Consider the following 22,325-nt stretch of genomic DNA (forward strand, 5'->3'; position numbering starts at 1 on the left):
TGTTATAGCTACCACGACGCGCAGCTCTGCCAGGTTTTAAAAAGAGGAATCCCATATATCGAACAGCGGTCCTGACCACGTATCCACCCTGGATACAGTTAGTGATCTTGGAGTCTCTACTACAATCGAGACAGGCTGAGCGAGGCAGAGGCCATACACCGACGGGCACTCCAGGGCCGTGAGGAGGTCCTTGGTTCGGAGCATCCGACACTCGTACTAGTCATAGTAATCTTGGTTCAGTACTTGATAAGCAGGTAAGTATAAGGAGGCGGAAACTATATACCGACGGGCACCCCAAGGGTATGAGAAGGTGCTTGGCCCTGAGCATCCTTATACTCTGACAAGTATGCACAGCTTTGCCCTTACTCTGAAGACGCAAGAGAAGCTCTATAAGGCCCTCAGTCTTCTCAGGCAATATACCAACCAATACATCAAAATATAAGACTCAGATCACCCAGACACTCTAGCCTCATCAATACCCTCGTCGCCTGGGAAGTAGCAGCCAACCGGCTCTCCAAACGCCAGGACCAACAAGCTTCACCAGACACAACTTCTTCTCCGCCACCGGTGCACACTAACACCGGCGATTATACTGCATCCGATTCATAATCCGCACGCTGCAAGCGGCGAACCTTCCTGGGTATTTTCTGGACGACGGCGATTTGTGGTTGTACGTAATGTTTGTCCTCTTCCTTGGCTGAACGAGCCACTTAAGACAATGACAAGTAGTCTAGGTCTCGGATTCAAGAAAAAAGGCAATTTTACTTAGCCTTATTACTGTAAATATTGCTGCCTAGTATTCTGAGTTTTCTTGAATCGCATCTTTAGGTGATAGTACTATAGTTCCGCCGTGTACTTATTTTTGGGCACTGGATGCATACGGACTAAGAAATCAAGGCTTATGAGCAGTACGCTCGGGGCTACTAGTAGTGCTCCTGGCTGAAGGTTAGGGGAACAATTGGAATTGCACATTTATGGCTGGGCAGGGCAGTTGTGCAAGGCACTGTACACTGGAGTGTTTCTTAACATATGAGTACTTTGAGGTTCATTCATCCAGGTCGGCGTCTTAGCATTGTTTGGGTTGCGGGCCCAGGAGCAGTCAGATCTATCCATCATTGGAGTTTACGTTGATTATTGACGGAACACCGTCTCCGGTTCTCTAATTGGCTGGATGGCTCAACGCCTCCGGCCCGATGTACGTACCGGTCCAATCCGTAGGTAGGCAGCTGAATACAACAAGATCAACCATCTCATCATTTATGACTCTACATTGCTTTGCTTTGCTTGGTATCCTGTTCGGGCGATGATCGGTGCGCTTGGGTGAATACTAATGGAGGGAAGCGATGATGGGATGCAGCACGAGGCGGTATCAGCCGGCAGATCTCACCATTGGCAGGAAGCCCTACCTGCCTCGCTAGGCGGCGAGACGTGTCAAAAAAAAAAAGAATACCGCCGATGTCCACTTTCATCGGTCGAGCCAGTAGCGAGCGCATGCAAGTCAAGAAAAAAAAAAAAAGAAAATGTTGGGGCAAGCCGGGCTTGAACCGGCCACCTTCAGATTACTAGAACGATTGTTCTGCGGCCAAAGTTAGAACTTCAGTCTGACGCGCTCCCAGATGCGCCATTGCCCCTGTTCGTTGTGAATGAACCCATTCTTTGACTACTTGACTGGAAACAAGTCCATCGCAGCCGAAGATACCCTTGGTAGTTGCGATAGGGAGATGATTCAGTGTTAGATCGCCTGGAGGCAGGAAGGGCAATAAAGCCTGATTGCACGGCGTGGATCATTGTCATCTTCGTTCTTCGACATGTGTCTGACAAGTGCAAATGCCTGCGTACGTGGGGAATGTGTGTGCTAGAACAGGATGATGTTCACATGGGCGTGGAGCACTCGCTGCCACCGTGAATATATACACCGGTCACAGTCGTCAACGGGTACCATCAACAATTTTCCCACAGGGCCATGCACCAGAGGGACAGCGCATCAGATAGACGGCAACACAATCAGCCAAAGAAAATACCCACATAGGACCTTAGACTGTAGTAGCCAAGCCACGCATATACCAACAGGCCACCTAGTGGGAAGTTATTCAACCGACCTTTGTCACTACTATAAAACGGTGGTAATCTCGACGGCTTCTCCATCTTTTTTTCCTCCCTCTCCTTTCAAGGGATTAAGAGGTCATAAACGAACCACAGAACGGGGTGACTCAGCTCATATAGCGAGACAAAAATCAATTGAACATTGCATATAGCAAAATGAAATGATTGGAATGGCTCAGTGTCTGTCTGATGCGGCAATGCAATAAGATGCAAAAAAGGAATTTGGGGCAAGCCGGGCTTGAACCGGCCACCTTCAGATTACTAGAACGATTGTTCTGTGGCCGAAGTTAGAACTTCAGTCTGACGCGCTCCCAGATGCGCCATTGCCCCGTTTCATATTTTCTTGGCTTTATTTTGTAGCATATAACCTACTTTCTACAGACACCAACTCTCTCACACCAAAGAGACTGAAACAGCTTGCCCATGCCCTTATCGAATCACGTACACAGTGTTGGTCCAGGGAAAAAAATTATCGGCGCATGACATTGGGGTCACTAACAGTATTGGTAGCAGAATAAGGTACCGAGTTTCATTTTAAAACACTACAATGAGTTTCTCGTCGGTACAACATATGTGAGTCTGACCGATCACCAGCAACGCAGAGAACCTATAACTAACCAATGCGAGAGTGACAATCATCTGCACTACATGAGTCAGGGGCTGAGCCAGCACCCTGAGATCAAGCAACAAGATTGATGGGTCTTCTTCATGGCACACTGTGCGTGATTCACGGTGAGTCTGTGAGCGCTGTATAGACACATGCATGATCTAACATCGCATGGACTATACCTCGTCACCACAGAGAAAGATATTCCAGAAGACCAGAAAGCTTACGTCTTGATCGAAGGCCGAGATCGAGACTCATCAATTGCTACTACTACTACCTATGAACCAGCATTACTGCTCAAGCGTCGGCCCTAGAGACGCGGAGGCGAACCAACCGATGAGCTGAAACGAAGAAAAGAGAACTGAAACGAGATAAGGAACCGTCCAATCAGACAGAACCAGTCACTACTCTCACTTTCCAGACAAGCGAAAGAGCCAGACGATGAGTCATAGAGAGCAGGTATGAAGCAGAAACCCTCCAATGTAATCTCAAAATTCCGGAAAACAGTTGATCAGCCACGACCATGACGAGCCGTCGCCGAACAAACGTGCTTCCTGGATTCTCCTACACGACAGAATCGTGATACTTGGTTTGACCCCCACTCATCCATTTACTATACTGTCCACGCCAGCAGACTACTGATTTGACTCGGAATATTGGATGAACTATCTAGAACATTTGACAGACCTACTGTTGGATTATCAGACCATCTGTAGCATGACTAATCAACAAACACCCCCGATGGTCTAGTTGGCTATGGCGTTCGGCTGTAATGGATTAATTGTAACCGAAAAGTCACCAGTTCGATTCTGGTTCGGGGGATCTCTTTTTTTTCTCTCTCGAACGAGAAGCCAGTCGTGTCGGAGATTGTCTCTTGGGAGACTCACAGATCATATCCGCAAGAGCCCTTGGTCCCACGCAAGACTCTTGCTTTTCCCCTGCGAGTTGTTGAGATCTCCGTAGAAGGATCTCCATCTGAATCTAAGCTTGAGCATCTATACCTTGTCGAGACCTAGACCCTCTCAGATACCCAATTGCTCAAACACCCTTCTGCTTCCCAATATCTTGCTGCATCGGATGGACAACTCAATAGATGGTGTGTGGATTTATACTTTTTTCGATCGACTGGATCTTGTCTGAATTAGGAAGCTGCAAGGGCAAACAACGTGCCCGTGCCATGTACGGCAACCGCGACCGAAGCATGCTTACCACTTCAACCGCCTGGTTTGTGTGTATAATGTCTTAGAGTGTGCCAAGGCTTCAACAAACCCCCGATGGTCTAGTTGGTTATGGCGTTCGGCTGTAATGGTATAATTGTAACCGAAAAGTCACCAGTTCGATTCTGGTTCGGGGGACACCTTTTTTTTTTTTTTTGTCTCAAACATCTTTTTAACATTCACAGGCCGCCCTATGTTTGTCCAAACCCGCACACCCGCCATGACATGTCTAAGCCAAATGCATCTCTCCAGTCTTTGTTTTTGGCCTGGGTCAAGACGGGTTTCTGGATGGAGTTGAGAATCAGACTTAATACTCATACCGTAACATCCGCATAGCGTAGCGGTTAAATGAATGGAACGGAGAGCTAGTGTACGAGCAGAGCTTGGACGACTGGTACCGCTGGTGTGGGTGGGCTACAGATACATATACCGTACTACTGCTCGATGAGAGCAAAGGTGTGTATACACCCTTCTGACACCGCGTGAATTGCCCTCAACCCTTTTGACGGTACCAGTACAGTGCGCGTGCCTTTTGAAGACATATGTGGTCAGCGCAATGAATGCACTTTCTGGACCGAGACCTTTTTTTGTGCTAAATCCGACTAGAGCAGCGGATGAAGGGATGAAGGGCTGCTGAGGTACTATGGATGAGCACCTGGTCTCTAAGGTAGCTTGACGGGAGGATATTGTAGAGGAACATGGTAGACCGAAAGATTAAGCCACTGTTGTACCTCGCTACAACTGTCCCTTTCAGCCACTTTCCCCTGCTTAGTGACTCGAAGTCACGGAGAGAGTTGAATAACGAGCCCTCACGGCCCACGCAAGCAGCATAGTCGCCAGCGGGTGACCACTGCATTTTGGTTCCTCATAGTTATGAGAATTGGCGTTGCTGTTCGCCAGATGACTATCTGACTAACCAGAGGAGAATTGTCACTATGAAGAAAAGAGTTCGTCTCGAGTCTGCACATTCAACTGCTTTGAGACGATCTCTATAGTAAGCCAATACTTTATTAGCCACAGCCACAACGTGCGACGTCGCTTGGTAGCCGGAGTGTGACAGCATCCGCTCTCGGCTCATCTCACAGCGCATTGGCGGTGCTTGCTAACCAAGTGACCTTGCCATCGATCTCTTGATAAGGCACTATCAGACCCTTCAGCTGGAACACCCTGCGTTGAAGATTGTCGAAGGGGATTAGCATATCGTATCCGGCCCGGCCCCGTGGTAGAATCCGGACTGTTATGGTTCGTATATGACATCTAGTGGCTCTAGAAACAATGCAACAATTCAGGTATGGATATTCGCGACCCAATACGTTTTCAGCCGAGCGATAGCGTTAAAAGTCATTGGGAGGCTCCATTTGAGACAACCAATGAAGATAAGTTCATGACAGGCGCGGGGTAGACTTACACAGCTCCTTGAGCATCCTCGTCTATACGTACCATCCCGGTCAACATGTCAGTGAGGCCAGGCTGCGAACTCAATCTCGCCAAAACCTCCTGTGCCCAGCTCAACATTACAAGTTTGGATCTAGTTAGTCGCTGACAAGACTGCTAGGCATCATCTTTGGGCATAGAAAATTGAGTGCACAAGACCACATGAAATGAAGAATGAAACCAGTACATATACCGAGGTGCAAGGGCACGACTGGCCCGGAAGGTCAGCGATATCCGTCTTATCAAGTCAAGTATAGGTGCAAGGTTTGAACATTGCCCAGTATTAGCATGCAAGCTTCGAAACCACAACTGCTGGCCCAAGCTGGCTTTGTGTGGAGGGGCGCTGCGTACGGGTCGATCCTGGGTTGTTGTGATCTGCTAAGGAGACAGGAAAATTTACAGAAGCAAGAAGCAGCAATTCAGGTAAGCTGGCAGCAAGGTGAGGTGTAAGCGAAAGTGATGCAAGTGATATTTGGATCCCCGAATCAGGAATGAGGGCTCGAAGGAGGAAACGAAGGGAGAAGATAACCCGATCAATTGGAGCGGGCGGCAAAGGAAGGAGGTGAAGACAGAGAATGATGAGAGAGATAGATAGTGTGGCGAGAGGGGAAGTGAAAGAGTAAAGGTGGAGAGAAGTCAGGAAAGAAATGATGTCAACTTCAGATAAAGCATTCGTCTGATTCGCCCACACTTCAAATATTGCAACTAACCACATACCTATCCATTACTCTCCATCCTTTTCTTTTCTCCCTTTCATCCTAGACCTCCTTCACCGAGCCTGCAGACTAGACATGGATTTCACTAGTTCAAATCCTATGACGAGGAGCGAATAAGAGCAAGCTGACTACAGAAAGCCAGGCGGTCACGTTGTATACATTTTCAAGCCCTACTACAAGCACCAGACAAGGTACTGAGTGCATCATTGCTTCCCAGTCAGATTCATTGTGTGAAGCTAAGATATGTCAAGGAAGCGTCCGAACCCAGGCCTAGTCACCTTAACCAGGAAGTTGACATATCTTGATCCCATGCTCATCTTGCCACAGCCGAGACATGACAGGTATGCTAACACTGCTTTTCTCAGTGCTACTTACACATACTGTGTACTGGCACTTACTTTGGTCTTTTTGTTCACAACATCAACCCGACAGAGAGCCGACCCAGCTCGGAACCCAAGTCTCCGTGCTCATATCTGATTCGTCCACGCTGTGAGATCAACACCTGAATGGGCCAATTCGTGCCCCGTGCTCCCCAACGCTCGATATATCACTTTCGAGTCTCCATTATTCGAGTTTTTTAATGAGTCTCGACCAACCCTCCTCTCTGGGTGTTGCACATTGTCTAGAACGAGTCAAATGCGTCTGATGTCAGCTCCTCCGCATCTATGGACTCATAACGTACCCGAAGGGGCGAGTCTATGATGCTATCCCATACGATCCGCACAAAGCGACAGCATACTCCCGGCCAACTGAGGACTAAACGCATCGTTGCACGATGCAAAAAGAAGGATCCCCTGAACCAGAATCGAACTGGTGACTTTTCGGTTACAATTATACCATTACAGCCGAACGCCATAGCCAACTAGACCATCAGGGGGATTGATGAGGTGGCGACGAAGGATTGTGTACCGAGATCCTGAATAAGCATCCTTCGCGAGAAAAGATTAGCGTCAGCATCAGCCTCGTGAAGCAAAAAAGGAAGCGTCCCCCGAACCAGAATCGAACTGGTGACTTTTCGGTTACAATTATACCATTACAGCCGAACGCCATAACCAACTAGACCATCGGGGGTGTTGCTGGGAGTAAGGTTGAGCCAAAGTTTTATATTGCGCCAAGCCACTTCGCTAAACACGAAATTGAAGGTGAAGGCCCCGCCATAAAGACAGTGCTGCGTCTCCGTGCGTCAGGTTGGAAGTACGATCGCATAGCATGAAACTTGACCACAGCGTCACTTGAGGGGCCAGGGTAGAAAATTTGGGGCGCGGAGGTGGTGTGAAAACAGACAAAAAGATGTCCCTCGAACCAGAATCGAACTGGTGACTTTTCGGTTACAATTTCCATTACAGCCGAACGCCATAACCAACTAGACCATCGAGGGTGTTCATGAAACGTCCTTTCCTAAAACTCTATCAGTTATCTTGAGTCACATACCAGCCATAGCACGCATGGTCGCTAGACCGCTGCAAGGCCCAATTCTGTGACACGAAATTAGTACGAGCTTGAAAACGGTGGTATATACTGAGCTCGGTGCTCGTTTCCTCAAGAAGAGCGAAAAGATATCGTCATCCATCATGCAACGTGAAGAGATCGAGGTAAATGGAACGGATCGGTCGGATGACTCGAGCCACATCCGCCTGGCCCGCAATCTATCCAGTTCTGAGCTCTTGCTCTGTGTAGAGAAAGATTGTGTATCTCCGTGTGAGAGTGCAAGAATGTAGTCACCGCATGTCACAGAGCGGGCTAATCTTAGACTCATGATTAGCCAAGCAAGCCTAAGTATTCGCGGAAGGATCGCCTGCAAGACTCACAAATCATACCAACCACGCACCATGTAATTGGTTATGTGGTGCTCTCAGCCGCAAACCACCATCGATAAAAATAAGCACGAGTCATGTTTGCCAAGAAGATTGGGCGATGATAGGTTCTTTGGGGGCCGTGCGACACGAACATTGCTATTATGGTTGGATGATATTGCGAGAGAACTTGAGTCGCTACTGCTTTGTGGTTTGAGGGGCTGGTTTGAAGCGGGATCAGTGTTTTGTTTCGAGTAACCGTGGAAAGAATCAATTCTGGGTTTAAAAATAGATGGGGCGTGAAGAAGGAAGGGATGAGGAGGTCGCTTGCTTCATGTTAATCCTGGGTCGCCCGGGGGTATGATGTTGGAGGTGGTACTGTGGGTGATTTGAGTATCTCTCGGATGGTTGCATTTGGTTCATTGACGGCACGACGCAGGGAGGAACCACTGCATGGGTCGGGGAACCATTATACGGGGTACTATGACATCACGAGGGAAGTTAGACCATTTTCCTTAGCTTCCGGCTTAGTTGTTGCTTGCATACGCCTAGCTATTGAAGTCCTCGCTGTGGCATGATAATTGAATTGATGAACCTAGCACTAGCTAACCTTAGCTAAACTCTCTAGGCAATAAATTTGCCGAAAAGCATTAATGTCAACAGAGGAACCATCAGGAGTAACTGCCACCCTCACTTGGCGAGCCTCAATGTATTTGTCTCTGACAGTCCCAAGCAAGCAAGATTGCGATAGTCGGAGCCAAAAGCATAACTTAATGGTAGAGAGTTCACCGCAAGTGGTGATCGACCGGGTCCATCCATTTTCTTAAACCTGGGGTTCTTGGACTTGCACTGTTTGCAAATCATGACCCTTTCCACCCTCAAAAGGAAACAATCGGCGTAGCCGTCTCACTCCTCAAAAGTCATACACAGCGAGCAGCCCAGTATGGAGTACTCCGTAAACAGCCAAGAAAAAGGAGGTTGTGGCCTGAGGCCACTAAGCACATTACCCAACCAGTAAGATGCACCATGCACGCACCTGTACCTGCAGGGTCGCCGACTGCACAACACGCAGTCACCCCACTAAATTTAAGCCGAATAACAAAAAAGGAAAAGACGGCACGTTGATGTTTCACAGTGGCCGGCGAAGGTACTCCATCAAATCACTCAATCAGAACATACCGGTGGCCCTGTAAAGTCTTCGAGCTTCAAACACGGCAACTGTGGTATCAAGAGGTAAATCAGGATTGTGATACTCGGTGGAACAAAAATGGGACAGTGACTGTTTCTGGCCACTGCTCGGGCGGTGGAGTTGTACCAAGTCCTACCAACTGCTAGTAGTTGACGGTTGGACAGAGATGCTCGCGTTTCCGCTTGGCTCTCTTGTGTACGTGTCGTCCTGTCTCGGCTGGTACCCCATTACTCAAGTCCTGGACTTGAATAATAATGGATCATGAAGACAATCCAAACTATGGCAAGCGGTTTCCTAGGCTGCTGCTTGTAAAGGTATTCGTCTCCATTCATCTTTTGTGGAGTCGAGTGGGCACGGCTCGAGCACTGTTATGTCCGAGTCAATATCCTGCCTTCCTCATCGCTGTCTGAGATTAACTAATGCTCAGATTGCAGACACTACGGCTTACTAACCTATTAAGAGCAATTCACCTGGCACACCGATCAGAATGGGGTGGTTTAAGTGTGCTCCTCTGCACAACTGGGTCCCGCGCATTAGCCAATGGTTATTTGACGGTGCGAACTGATAAGTGGGAGGGCCCCATCGAGGGATGGATCATGTGCTCGCTGCTGATAACAGTGGTTCATCCTCAGGAGAGAGCCATCCTTTCTGCTTCTCTGTTCACTCCTTTCTCCAATGCTGATGTTGAAGTCCGTACTGCATCACCAGTCCCAGTACCATGGGTGTAAGAGGCTCTGACAAACACGGCAGTCCCGAGTCATTGGAGGGTATTAATATCTCTGACAGAGGGAAACCAGAGACATGGGTCAGAAACCTGGTCCCGGGCAACAAGTTCCGACTGACAAAATAATGATTGAGCGTAGAGATTTACTCCGTAGACAAAAAGCAGTTGTATGATAATCGGATTGGCAATGTATCGGAAAAGGGGGTTTGAGGAGATGCGAGGAGACAATCTGACTGGATCACCGGGATGGTTTGCAGCAGGAACTGGCCATGGATGGTTTAGCGCGGTGTGTTCCTGACTCTTAGCGTCAGCCCCGTCAGCCCGAACTTGACCCCAAACTGCCTAGTGTCATGGCCTTGATCCACGGGTGTCGAGGCATCCCTTGCACGAGATTCTTCCATGGCTTCGGGGCTGCTGCCACCCACTGCCCACACCTCCTTTTCCCCTCCCCCCCTCTCTCTCTGTAACTACCACTAACTGTACCTCGTCTTCGTCATCAGTGCTTGTTTCCAAGTTCCTTGCAGTCTGGCTCGCTAAGCTCAATTGTCAGGTCCATGACGAGCAAACAGAAAAACCAAAAGAAAACAGGAAGGAAAGCACTGGGAGAAGTCGATCGTGATGTTTCATCTCCCACCTGACGGGCTTCGAGTTTTGCGTTCTCATCCTTACTCGTTTGGGCCGATGCTACTGCCGCCACGTCTGACCCCAGAGAACTAACTCTCCGACTAACGATTTAGTTCAGAGACGGACTTCCATCTCTTTTGCCAGGACATCATCGACTAACGAGTAACGACATAGTACTTAGTTTGCTCGCTTCGAAGAAAAAGGATTAATTCGGTCCTAGTAATCGCTGATGTGCTGCCCTCAATGCTACTTTAACTAACGCATGCATCGGCTGAAATCTTTGTCTTCCTCCACAGCTTGGCAGTCTCATCGACACTAATAGGTCTAGCAGACTAAGTTAGTACGACTGCAGGAATTGGAGTCATGCACCAGTGCACTACTCCGCACGGCTCTCAGGACAACAACACGCTAGTGGTCTAGTGCTAGTCAAGATCCTCACTGCTCCGGTGGAGACGATCGGCCCTCGACTGCCGTCCCATGTCTGTTTCTCTCCCCCAAGAAGCAGTGGCGTGTTCAAACTTCACGGTGCTCTGTCCGACTTCCTTGTGCCATCAATGGCCCTGCATTAAACCGATTCGGGGATATTGAACTTGAGTTTCGGCCTATTGGCGCTTCTGATAACTTTGGTTGCCCACATCTCCCACGCTGCTGTTCCCCCCTCCTTCTCCTAAAATAGTCGTGCTCCATCTTTTCTTTTTTTCCTTTCATAAACTTGCTTCAAATCCTTGTTCTTTTGAATCGCGGCCATTGTCGTTACCATTCTCTTGTTATTAACTTACGAGACCATATATGGTCTATTCTGTCCTTCTCCCCATTGCACCTATAGTCAATCTCTTGCACATATTTTCGGCCAGTGTGCCGCATATACTTTGATTCTTCTGTATATACATACCATTGTCATTCCCTTTCGTCTATCGGGTCCCCACTCTTTATCGCAGAATCCCCCCCCTTTCCCTCAGTGTCTACAACGGTCCTTGCGCACGCACGCACACGCGTTCTTCTACTCGCCTAAAATCAGATCTTCCTGCTCGCTTTGCCAAACGACGTCTAATGCAACACAGGTTTTCAAAATGAGCGTTGTTGCGAGTAGACCTGCGAGCGCAACTGTTTCGTACAGTGCGATCCCTCACCAAAGCCAGATCATCTCAAATTACAAGGACTCGATGTATGCTGTAACGGTGCAGCCGGTCTCATCTCGCACATCATCAGTCTCTTCATTCAAAAGCAACTACAGCGTTTCAACCGCTCCCACGGAATATTCTTCTACCCCCATCTTTTCAGCATCACTACCCCGCTTGTGCGACTCGGCTGCGTCTCTAGATAAGATCTTGGAGTCGGTCTTTAAGCGACTGCCCCAGGAGGTGTACGATACGATCCTTGATCAATTATACTACTTACACACCGGTCCCAATCAGAATGGATGCTTAACATGCTTTCAGCGCGACCTGCATGCGCTTTCTCTGACCTGCCGGCCGTGGGAGAAGGCAGTCAGAGCAAGGCTGTGAGTTTTCCACAGAGTTCATCAATAGTAATTATGCTAACAGATTTCCTTACTAAGGTACAATCGTATACACATTATCGGAAATGATTCACCGAACCAGTTGAAAAAATACAAGCTGAAACGAGGGAGTCGCCTCAAGCTACTGCGGCGGACTCTCCGGGAGAGGAAATTGCTGGCCAATCTGGTCCTAGAGCTTCGAGTACCCCAGTTGGACTTGTTATTTACGACGAGTAGGCACAGCATCCAATGGCAGGAATACCGGGACCTGGTTGCATCCGTGGTCATGGTGTGCCCGAATCTGGAACGACTATTAGGCCTGACCATTCCTTACCACCACGAATTCGATCGTCTAACACATGCATTGTCGACTCGGCGAAAGCTGAAAGAGCATACGTGGGTTCTGGGGGAGGCCTCAGCAATCTCCGAGAAATCGCCCAGGAGCACATACTGTCCCTGGAGCTTAGGCCCTTCACAAATGTTTGAATTCCTCGACTATCACACGCAGTGGACGTCTTTAGAAACTTTGATGCTTTACGGACTGAACGAGAAGAACTCCCTGGAGCCTAGTATTTTCCTTCGCATGTGCAGCGAATTGCCTTCATTGAAAAATCTATGCATCACCAATTTCGACGCAGACGCCTTCGCCGACAGCACCTTGCAATGCCTGCCACCGCTGGAGTCGCTCCGCCTGGAGAACCTGCCGGGTGTCACCGATGCAGGCCTCTGCCAATACGCCTCGCAACCTGAATCCAACTCTCTCAAATCTCTTGCCCTTATCGAACAGAATGTTGACTCACTCCTGGTTGTCTCAAAATTGTTAGCATCCCTCAGCCAACTTGAGCGCCTCACCTTCGTTCAAAGCAACAAATGCCCAAGGCTGGATACCGAAGGCATCGTTTTCCAACCGCTCTTTGCATCCTCAAGTCTCAAGTACCTGCACTGGGATGTATCCGGGCCTGATTCTGGCGCTGCACTGAGCACACTCGATTACGTCCCGTTCATAAAACCACCCCGGCATACGGAGTCGCCAAACTCACATCTTGCCCAAAGCATTCTTGCTAGCGGGTTTCCCCGTCTTGAGGCTCTGCGTGCGCCTTCAGACATAGAGCCTCCTGGCGTTCTGCAAGCCGTATGTCAACCTATTCCGCGTGGACAAGCGCTGCTCAAGCCCGATCGCTACAGCCTTCCACGTAGCTCCCATGGTTCAGTCACGACCCGGCCGATGGCATTGCCTGCAGGAAATAACCTGACCTCCGCTCGGATTCGAGCCCAAACATTCATTGACAGAGCTGCCAAGGATACGGAAACAGGGATGAGGTTCCTCGTCACTGACCACTCAGACTCTTATATACCGGACAACGCTCTTGAAGACGAGTCTTCCGACGACGAATCTGATCTTGGGATGGATGAGTTCGAGATGGGTGGCGTGGCGCGTGGACAGCATAATCACGATTTCGACTCTGGCGAGCACGAGGGACCGGTTGTTGTGTACGATTTTCATATGCCGGCATATATGGGCAGAATCGGTTGCAGGACCAGGGAGCAGGACGTTTCGATCCCACGGTTTGTTCTACGACCCGATATATCAGGCCAGGATAGCGATGGGGGCTTGGTTTCGTGGAAAAATGTGCACGCTTCTAATCAATCCTTGACGTATGCTGCCGGAATTGGGGCAGACTATTTCGGGGTCAAGGGACACACCAAATCGCTTACTGAGGAGCCACCTTCTCCAACCTCGACTACCACGTCGCGATTTGGTTGGGGAAGCATCGGAAGCCGTTCCGCACTGGGTACAAGTCCGAACACGCCTACTACCCCGGCCACACCAATGTCGGCAGCAGCACTTCCCTGGGATCGAGATGCTTGCACTGGGTCTTGGAACTACAGTCATCGAAGTGGACGGGAATGGTGGTTCCACATGGAACGAGATCGTCCAGGGAACGTCGAGATTGTCGACGTCAAGCGGCTCTTTTAATTTTCATCTTGGCATTTCTGAAATAAGCATGCATCGATGCAGAAACGGCGTTACGGACATTAACGGGCGGACGATCTCTTCTTTCATCATTCCTTGCATCATCAGGCAAACCGGTCTGGTGACGTCTTTTGGCCGTCGTGAAGATGGCACATCTCCGAGGAAACCTCGACCTCTTTTTTGATACGATTTATAATTATTGATTCCCCTGCTCACTTCTTTCATTGGCGCATTCATCTGGCTCAATATATCCCTGACCACATATTTTCTTGCACCATACAATATCTGTTCTCTAATCAACCCGGGCGGTCTCTTTCTATTTTGACAGTTCATGTACATGATGAAGGATTATAATTAGATTGTCTGAATCATGAATAATATTCAAGAACTAAAGAAGGAGGATGCATGCACTTGCTTAATTCAGCCTTTGTTTTAGATTATTTCGCATGTGAGGTTCAGGCGTATGCTCAGCAAATACTCACAGCTTCACCGGTCAGTGAAGTGAGACTGACGTCTGTCGATTCACCGCCGGTGTCAGCCGAAAGCCGGGAGCCTGTTAATCACGTTATCTCAAGCCATCTTGTAGTCACGAGGGTGACATTGGAGATATGTTGTGGCATCAATCATAGGCCTTTGCTATAGCCTATGTCACACTTCGTATGCTCGGGCATTTTTCGGATGGTTGCATATCGTCAATCAACCTCGCAGTACTAAATACCTTACTCAGACTGAATTGCCTCTTATTCCGAAGCTCCGTTATAGCTTCCAAGCATGCAGAACATCCAAGTTGGACTTCATTATAAGCGGACCGGAAGGGCTCTAACTCGATGCCCAAGTCCCTCAGTGGCCGATATCCTGGCCCTCCGACCAAACCAAGAAATCTTCACAGTCCTGAGCCAAGCTATATGGGGCAATACTGTACTCCTGCACGACCTATCCTACATCTCCAAGACCGGTTTCAGCGTCGCATCCGCCGAGGTTGAATCAATGAGACTGGTGTCTCAACATACGGCCGTTCCAATCCCATACGTGATCTACGCCACGTTCAGTCCCGGCTTCGGCAGGATCGAAATGACTATCGTATCGGGTGTCTCGCTCGACAGACGATGGGACATGCTGGACGACCACAGCAAAGAGTCCGTCTGTCGCCAAACGTGGACGTTGATCGCGGAGATTCGGGCGATCCCGCAGCCACCGGAGCTCAAGGGTCTGGTTCGCTGCGGCATCGACGGCTCTGTGCCTCATGACCCATTCTTCGAAGATCTACAGGATCCCCCTCGCGCCCTCAAGAGTGACGCAGACTTGCGGGCCCGCATTGTTGAGCGTTATGTGTACTTCGGCGGCTACCAGTACGAACGTGATTTGCTGGATTCGCTGCCGCGATCTGAGCGGACAGTGTTCACGCATGCGGACATCGCGCCACGAAACATCATGGTCGACGATGGTAACCACGTAACTGGCATACTAGACTGGGAGTACGCGGGCTGGTATCCGGAGTATTGGGAGTACGCCCAGATCCTCCAGTCGGCTTCCTGGGGGGATTGGTCTGAATGGATGGACCGCACTTCGCCGCGGAGATGGGATCTGTGCGGGATAGACGCTGCCAGGAAGGTCCTGGCCTGGACCTCATCCGATTCCGATGAGCCAGCCTTTGAGTCGTGAGTCGAGATGACTTCAACACTTTGCCGAAAAGTGGAAGGCCTCCATAGCGGAAACACTGGGCAGAAGCCCGCTGACTCAGCGCGCCTTCTTACCGCCCTCGTGCTTGGCCAAAAGCTCCGGCGAACGTAAACCAAGTGATACTCAATCGTCGCATCCATCCAGACTACTACTACTACTAGAGTTGAACTTCTCAATCAGACGTGTTTTCTTATCTCCCTAGATACTGCATTCACTCACCAAAATGCCTCTCATAAACGAATCGCACGACTCTCTGCCATGTAAGTCGCTTCACAGCTTCAGAGAGTTCTCTTTTTTGACGCGTCGATCTTCTATACAGACATCGAGGCGGAGCCTTCAACTTCAGCCAGAGCAGCTGCGGAGAAGCTCATCGTCGCCGAGCTCGCGGCTGACGCCCAAACCACTATTCACCCGTCCATCCCCGCTTTCTCGGAACCCCAGTTCTCTCCCCTCATGCAGCAGGAGGTGGATCGCAAAGCGGCTGGATTGCCCTTGACGGGGGGCATTGACCTATCACGCTACGAGGCCCCCGAACCGCCCGCCAGAGCTCCGGACGGATCCCCCAACCTTGGGGAATGGCGCCGGACGTTGCAAAGGGCCTACACGGCCAGCTCCCACCTGTCGATGAGACACGACAACCTGGCGCTATTGGAGGAAAACGGCAAGAACGCGTGGCTGATCGGAAATTCGCAGTTGGAAGAAATCCTTCGCGGCCTGGAGAAGGAGCTGGCCGAGACCAAGGCGGCCGCGGAGACGGTCAACAAGGAGAGAAAGCTGGCCCAAGAGGCCCAAAAAGCGGAGCTGGACGGATTGGAGGAAACTTGGAAACGCGGGGTGGGTGCGATCCTCGATGTGGAATTGGCTGCAGAGGGCTTGCGCATGCAAATCTTGCAGCAGAGGCGCCAGCTAGCACAGCAGCACGCGCGGTAATTGCCATCGTTCTCCGATTCAGGTCACTTGAAAGGAAGCAGATAGCAGACGGACCAAGGTATCGCAGCGCATTGATTCGGCCGGATGTATTGGGACAGTACTTTTTTGGGGTGGGGAGTTTCGGTGCTGCTTGATGTCTTGGAAGGGTGGTGGTTGGTGCTTAGAGGAATTCTCCGCTCCCGTGCTTTGGAGCATACTCAGCCTTGGGGGAGCGAGCGCAGGGCTGTCATCTTACAGGGCGGATCCCGTATCACAACAGCTGGGTTCTAAAGTCGGGGTCATTGGGGATAAGTCGCTTTGTTTCGCCGAGAGTTGCCGAGACGAGACACTGACGATGGCCATGCATTAAAGGCGGGGGAAAAGCTCTAGTTCTGGTCGATCCCCGCACATCCACATCCTCCGGCCGTATGGAACTTCGGTATCAGCCTGTCAGCTCAACCAGCTTGAATCCACAACACGAGCTCCGCATAAATCTCCCCATTATTATCAGGGGTGATCCGCGCTACTTCCCCGCGATTTTTCCGTCCACTGCCCCCCCGGAAAATCCTTCGTATCAATGTTCCCGGCATATCGTCGGCTCCTGCAGTTGTACCTCGAAGCCGGGGTCAACCGTTACCCTATGGGCGTTTGTTCGAGCAGCGAGACCTCATAAATTGCACTTGCAATCGATCTGAATAGACAGCTGAAACAACAATTCAGCTCGTCATTGCAGGAGCTCCGCCAGGTAGCCATGGAAGCCTTCACTTCCGGTTGCGTCCACTGTCGAAACAGACATGGGTGGTACTTTGAGAAGCGTTCTAGAGAATGAATATATGCACGTCATGATATCATAGTCTTTACTCCCTATTCGTATCCCCAGACCACTTGCTGCGTAGTGAATGCATCGCCCCCTCTCCATGCGGGGAAGCTCTTTGTTCTCTACTAGATACACCAACCTTTCTTAAGAGACCTAGGCTGATAATCACTATCTGCTAGAGCGGATGCTGACACAGGTTGCATACTGAGACTGCAACGAGCCAATGCCTGGCTTGGTCGTAGGAGATCCAGAATCATCATGCGGGGAATCAGACTGTTTGTGCGGAGACAGACTTTGTCTCTTGTCGGACTCTTCCCTTCATGCCTGGCCATGATGCATCCAAAGACGGTGGTTCAGGCGGGGTCGGAGCTATATAAGATCCTTGTTGGTCTTTTAGAACAGAACCTCATATCCATTCCATACCTTCACATAACTTGACTATCCCAAGATACTGCATCGAACCGCAGCCATGACCATCCCAGATGAATATGACATTATCGTCTGCGGTGGTGGAAGCACCGGCTGCGTGGTTGCAGGTCGACTGGCCAACCTCGATCACAATCTCCAGGTCCTGTTGATTGAAGCCGGCGAGGACAACCTCAACAACCCATGGTGAGTGCGACTGGCTATCACGGATTCGCTGCCAGAGCATCCCTAACTGTGTTCAGGGTCTACCGCCCGGGAATTTATCCCCGGAACATGAAGCTTGATTCCAAGACGGCATCCTTCTACTATTCTCGACCCTCCGAATGGCTTGATGGCCGTCGCGCTGTTGTGCCATGTGCTCATATCCTTGGCGGGGGTAGTTCAATCAACTTCATGGTATGGATGCCTTCTAATGGCCCGTACTTGGCTAAATGACCTTCAGATGTACACCCGTGCATCCGCCTCGGACTACGACGATTGGGAATCCACCGGCTGGAAGACCGACGAGCTCTTGCCTCTGATGAGGAAGCACGAAACATATCAGAGGGCTTGCAATAATCGCGATATTCATGGCTTTGAGGGGCCCATCAAGGTCTCATTCGGTAATTATACCTATCCGATCATGCAGGACTTCCTCCGAGCTGCGGAGTCGCAGGATATTCCTATCACCGATGACTTGCAGGACCTGAAGACTGGGTTAGTTGCTCCCTCCTGGGGCCTACGGCTCGTTTCTGACTTTCTTGTTTAGCCATGGTGCTGAGCACTGGCTGAAGTGGATCAACCGTGATACGGGTACGTATTCTCCCGGTTGTGAATTTGTCCATCCATGCTAATAGCAATCCGGATCAGGACGACGCAGCGACTCTGCTCACGCATACGTCCACAGTACCCGATCCCAGTATTCCAACCTACACCTCAAATGTAACACCAAGATCGACAAGGTCATCATCGAGAATGGCCGCGCAGTCGGGGTGGCGACGGTCCCGACCAAACCGTTGGCGGGCCACAACCCGCCACGGCGAGTCTTCAAGGCCCGCAAGCAGATCATCGTCTGCGGAGGTACACTCAGCTCCCCGCTCATCCTGCAGCGATCGGGAGTCGGTGACCCCGAGAAGCTTCGCCGGGCTGGGGTTGAGCCCCTGGTCAACCTACCGGGCGTGGGCCGCAATTTTCAGGACCACTACCTGACCTTCTCCGTCTACCGGGCCAAGCCCGACGTCGAGTCCTTTGACGACTTTGTCCGCGGAGACTCCGAAGTCCAGAAGAAAGTCTTCGACGAGTGGAACATCAAGGGAACTGGTCCGCTGGCGACGAACGGCATCGAAGCCGGCGTGAAAATCCGGCCCACCCCCAAGGAACTGGAGGAGATGAAGACCTGGCCGACCAACGACTTCTACCAGGGCTGGGAGAGTTACTTCAAGAATAAGCCCGATAAGCCTGTGATGCATTACTCTGTTATTGCGGGGTAAGTCGCTCCCCCATTCTCTCTTCATTGATGCATTCATGTCGAATCGTGACCACAGCTGGTTCGGCGACCACTTTCTCCTCCCGCCTGGTAAATTCTTCACCATGTTCCACTTCCTGGTAAGTCATCAAGCTCACTACACGTCACTCGAGAGAGTCAGTCGACGCTAACCACTGGCCGGGAACATCAGGAATACCCCTTCTCGCGCGGATTCACGCACATCCAGTCGGCCGACCCCTACGAAAGCCCCGACTTCGACGCAGGCTTCATGAACGACAAACGCGACATGGCCCCGATGGTCTGGGGCTACATCAAATCCCGAGAAACCGCACGGCGCATGAACGCCTACGCGGGCGAGGTCACAGGAATGCATCCTCACTTCTCCTACGACTCGCCGGCGCGCGCCTTCGATCTCGACCTCGCCACCACCAAGGCCTACGCTGGTCCCAACCATCTCAGCGCGGGGATTCAGCACGGTATGTTCTTCTCTTACCCCGACCCCCTACGAATGACAAACCTCTTCCCCAGGAAATAGTAAGAAACAAAATGGCTAACACAATGCCAACCACCAACAGGCTCCTGGTCCTCCCCCCTAGCACCCGGCGCCTCGCCAGCATCCACCTTCCTCAACTCCAACAAGCAAGACACCCGAGAGGAGATCAAATATACGAAGAAGGACATTGAACATATTGAGAAATGGGGTACGTTTGCGCTTCTTGCCTGTCCCTCCCTTCATTTCCCAACCATCTCCCCTTATCCAATTACTTCCCCGAACTGCTCGCCACACTAACTAGTTATGCTCCAAATCCAGTACAACGCCACGTCGAAACAACCTGGCACTCCCTCGGAACCTGCAGCATGGCCCCCCGCGCCGGCAACCACCTCGCCCCGCAGGGCGGCGTTGTGGACGAACGACTGAACGTCCACGGCGTGCAGGGCCTCAAGGTCGCGGATCTGTCGATTTGTCCTGACAATGTCGGGTGTAATACCTATAGTGTATGTTTCCTTTTTTTAACTTCCCGGTTTACTTTTTTTTGAGTGGGGCTAATACTGGTTAGACGGCGCTGCTGATCGGCGAGAAATGCGCGGTGTTGACGGCAGAGGATTTGGGGTACCGTGGAGAGGCGTTGGAGATGAAGGTGCCGGAGTATCATGCGCCGGGGGAGACGAGGGGGTTGTCGAGGTTGTAGGGTTGATCTCGGCTGGTGGAATGTAGGGGGGGGGGGGGGGGGGGGAAGTGGTTTAGTTGTAGTGGACTTATGGCGATAGGGTATTAGGTAGTTTCTGTGCTTTGTGCTTGAATATAAGTTTTTTTTTACTTGCTTCTTGTGGTCGGGATGAGCTCGCATCTTGTTTGTTGAGTATAGGACGTCTACAAGCCGGACCGGTGGGACAGTTGGTCATACTATATGTGCTGCCGCACACAACTACGCCGCAGGCACAACGAGATTCACATCTACCCCTCCATCCCCCGAAACACTCACCACCTTCCCTTTCCTCTTCGCAACCTCCTGCCCCTCCAAAACCTCTCCCCCCTCCGCCCTCCGATTCCAATCTTCCAATTGCTTACACATCCCATACAACGTCCCCATCGGCGGCTTATACCCCAGTCCCCCATCCTCAGGCCGCATCCTCGCCCTCGAATCATCCGCAATGACATGCACATTCGAGACACTAAACAACCCGGGCTGCAGCTGCGCCAGCTCCCCCTGCACGGGTGGGAGCAGCCAGGGGAGATACACGTGCTGCAGCAGCGCGTACCACTCGACCAGATAACCCAGCAAAAAGAACGGGACGGCGGGGACGCGCGGGAAGGCGACGGGGGTGTTGGCCAGCGTCGTCAGCAGCAGGTAGACGTCGCTGAAGGTGATGGCGGGGTTGGGGTCGGTGATGAGGAAGGCTTGGCCGCCGATATTGGGGAGGGAGGTCGGGGTGGCGGTGTGTTCGAGGAGCCGTTGTTCGTAGAGGAGGTGGGCGATGGAGACGTTTTCGGCGTTGACGAAGTTTTGGGTTATGGTGGAGAGCCAACTTTTATCCTCAGAGTGTGTAGTGGTTAGAGAGAGAGAGGGATCATATTGGTGGGGAGGGGAGGTGTGGGAAGGATTGGGAAAATATGCAAAAAGCTTTACCTGGCGTTTCCACCGGTTTTCAGATACATGGTGGTGATGCTGCCGCTCGTCTCGCCGATGCCGTAGATGCCGTTGGCTGGGCGGATGCAGCCGGTGCGGAAGTTGGAGGGCAGGTCGTCTGCGGCGCGTACGAGGGACTCGGCTTCGGCTTTGGAGACGGCGTAGTTGCCGAAGAAGTCGGAGTGGTTCGAGGGGAGGGGGGTGGAGTCGCTGATCACCTGGACCATGTTGCGCGGGGTCCGTCGCCACGGAGGGAGCCAGAAGGAGGTGCTGCGCAGAGCCACCGAGCCGGATGAAGTGGAGATGAAGCAGCTGGCCCCGTGATTTTTGGCGGCTGCCAACACGTTGGCGGTACCGTTGACGTTCACCTTGCGACAGCGATCGAGGAAGGCCTTGTGGCGCTCCGCTGGCCGAATTACGGCCGCGTTGTGAAAGACGGTGAGTGGCAGCGGTGCGACGGCTTCCGACCAGGGGTGCGCGAAGGCACCGGCGACGGCCGCCTCGTCGACAATGTTGGTTTGGATGAAGGTGACGCCCTGATTCAGGATGTCGCGAGGAGGTGGTTGCAGGTCGAGAATCCGGATGGCTGCTGGTTTCTCTCCGCGAGCGAGCAAGTGTGTGACAATCCAGTTGCCGACAAGGCCTAGCATGTGTTAGTCTTGCACAGGGTGAAATGGGCATGCAGTTGTGGTGATCTTCAAGTGCACATGCTGTCGAAATTATGTACAGTGTATACCTAGTAGTGTATTATGATATAGACTTACCTGCTCCACCAATCACAATATAGCGACGGTTCTGCTTGGGAGGCACGCTTTTCCCAACGTCCACTGGATTTCGAATCGCATCCTCGTAGGCGTTCTTGATCTCTTCAACTGTCCAGCGATGAGGCGACAGACGGCGAACCTCCTCAGGAACCTGTGTCAACCCCTGATTGACATGGTAGAGGTACAGGAAGGTCAAGCCAGTCACGGCAACTATCGCAGGAAGCATGGCAGGCTACAACAAGCACTGGCAGATAT

The 22,325-nt window shown here is 51.2% G+C and overlaps 6 protein-coding genes and 7 non-coding genes across 13 annotated transcripts; 7 read left to right on the forward strand and 6 right to left on the reverse strand.

The window, feature by feature from the left end:
- Nucleotides 1-253: 253 nt before the first annotated feature.
- Nucleotides 254-442, forward strand: BP01DRAFT_305504 (tetratricopeptide repeat protein; the record flags this gene model as incomplete). Its single annotated transcript, XM_025572199.1, has 1 exon — nt 254-442. A coding segment is annotated over one exon (189 nt), but the record flags the coding sequence as incomplete, so codon positions are not given.
- A 1,082-nt stretch (nt 443-1,524) lies between these two features.
- BP01DRAFT_t283 lies at nt 1,525-1,631 on the reverse strand. Its single transcript has one exon. It is a non-coding gene; the product is annotated as a tRNA-Phe (tRNA).
- A 695-nt stretch (nt 1,632-2,326) lies between these two features.
- BP01DRAFT_t282 lies at nt 2,327-2,433 on the reverse strand. Its single transcript has one exon. It is a non-coding gene; the product is annotated as a tRNA-Phe (tRNA).
- A 1,012-nt stretch (nt 2,434-3,445) lies between these two features.
- BP01DRAFT_t277 lies at nt 3,446-3,532 on the forward strand. Its single transcript has one exon. It is a non-coding gene; the product is annotated as a tRNA-Tyr (tRNA).
- A 446-nt stretch (nt 3,533-3,978) lies between these two features.
- BP01DRAFT_t278 lies at nt 3,979-4,065 on the forward strand. The gene has a single exon. It is a non-coding gene; the product is annotated as a tRNA-Tyr (tRNA).
- A 2,802-nt stretch (nt 4,066-6,867) lies between these two features.
- BP01DRAFT_t281 lies at nt 6,868-6,954 on the reverse strand. Its single transcript has one exon. It is a non-coding gene; the product is annotated as a tRNA-Tyr (tRNA).
- Nucleotides 6,955-7,061: 107 nt separating this feature from the next.
- Nucleotides 7,062-7,148, reverse strand: BP01DRAFT_t280. The gene has a single exon. It is a non-coding gene; the product is annotated as a tRNA-Tyr (tRNA).
- Nucleotides 7,149-7,370: 222 nt separating this feature from the next.
- On the reverse strand, nt 7,371-7,455 carry BP01DRAFT_t279. The gene has a single exon. It is a non-coding gene; the product is annotated as a tRNA-Tyr (tRNA).
- Nucleotides 7,456-11,477: 4,022 nt separating this feature from the next.
- BP01DRAFT_368989 (uncharacterized protein) lies at nt 11,478-13,883 on the forward strand (the record flags this gene model as incomplete). The annotated part of the gene is made up of 2 exons (XM_025576531.1): nt 11,478-11,908; nt 11,966-13,883. 2 exons carry the CDS (start codon nt 11,478-11,480, stop codon nt 13,881-13,883), a joined length of 2,349 nt encoding a protein of 782 aa, XP_025427489.1.
- Nucleotides 13,884-14,267: 384 nt separating this feature from the next.
- Nucleotides 14,268-15,839, forward strand: BP01DRAFT_166712 (kinase-like protein). The gene has a single exon (XM_025570741.1). It carries the CDS (start codon nt 14,652-14,654, stop codon nt 15,540-15,542), a length of 891 nt encoding a protein of 296 aa, XP_025427490.1. The 5' UTR covers nt 14,268-14,651; the 3' UTR covers nt 15,543-15,839.
- Nucleotides 15,664-16,499, forward strand: BP01DRAFT_166673 (pre-mRNA-splicing factor SPF27 family protein). The gene is made up of 2 exons (XM_025570740.1): nt 15,664-15,820; nt 15,880-16,499. Exons 1-2 carry the CDS (start codon nt 15,784-15,786, stop codon nt 16,488-16,490), a joined length of 648 nt encoding a protein of 215 aa, XP_025427491.1. The 5' UTR covers nt 15,664-15,783; the 3' UTR covers nt 16,491-16,499.
- Nucleotides 16,500-17,704: 1,205 nt separating this feature from the next.
- On the forward strand, nt 17,705-20,389 carry BP01DRAFT_426306 (GMC family oxidoreductase). The gene is made up of 10 exons (XM_025579787.1): nt 17,705-17,898; nt 17,955-18,108; nt 18,155-18,408; nt 18,461-18,504; nt 18,562-19,177; nt 19,236-19,296; nt 19,368-19,653; nt 19,753-19,878; nt 19,989-20,173; nt 20,236-20,389. Exons 1-10 carry the CDS (start codon nt 17,756-17,758, stop codon nt 20,365-20,367), a joined length of 2,001 nt encoding a protein of 666 aa, XP_025427492.1. The 5' UTR covers nt 17,705-17,755; the 3' UTR covers nt 20,368-20,389.
- A 215-nt stretch (nt 20,390-20,604) lies between these two features.
- BP01DRAFT_305503 (putative 3-beta hydroxysteroid dehydrogenase/isomerase family protein) lies at nt 20,605-22,296 on the reverse strand (the record flags this gene model as incomplete). The annotated part of the gene is made up of 3 exons (XM_025572198.1): nt 20,605-21,205; nt 21,307-21,949; nt 22,071-22,296. The coding sequence occupies 3 exons, from the start codon at nt 22,294-22,296 to the stop codon at nt 20,605-20,607; spliced, it is 1,470 nt and encodes a 489-aa protein (XP_025427493.1).
- Nucleotides 22,297-22,325: the final 29 nt, after the last annotated feature.

The sequence above is a fragment of the Aspergillus saccharolyticus genome (genome assembly GCF_003184585.1).
Source record: "Aspergillus saccharolyticus JOP 1030-1 unplaced genomic scaffold BP01scaffold_46, whole genome shotgun sequence".
In the NCBI taxonomy this organism is placed as follows: Eukaryota; Fungi; Ascomycota; class Eurotiomycetes; order Eurotiales; family Aspergillaceae; genus Aspergillus; species Aspergillus saccharolyticus.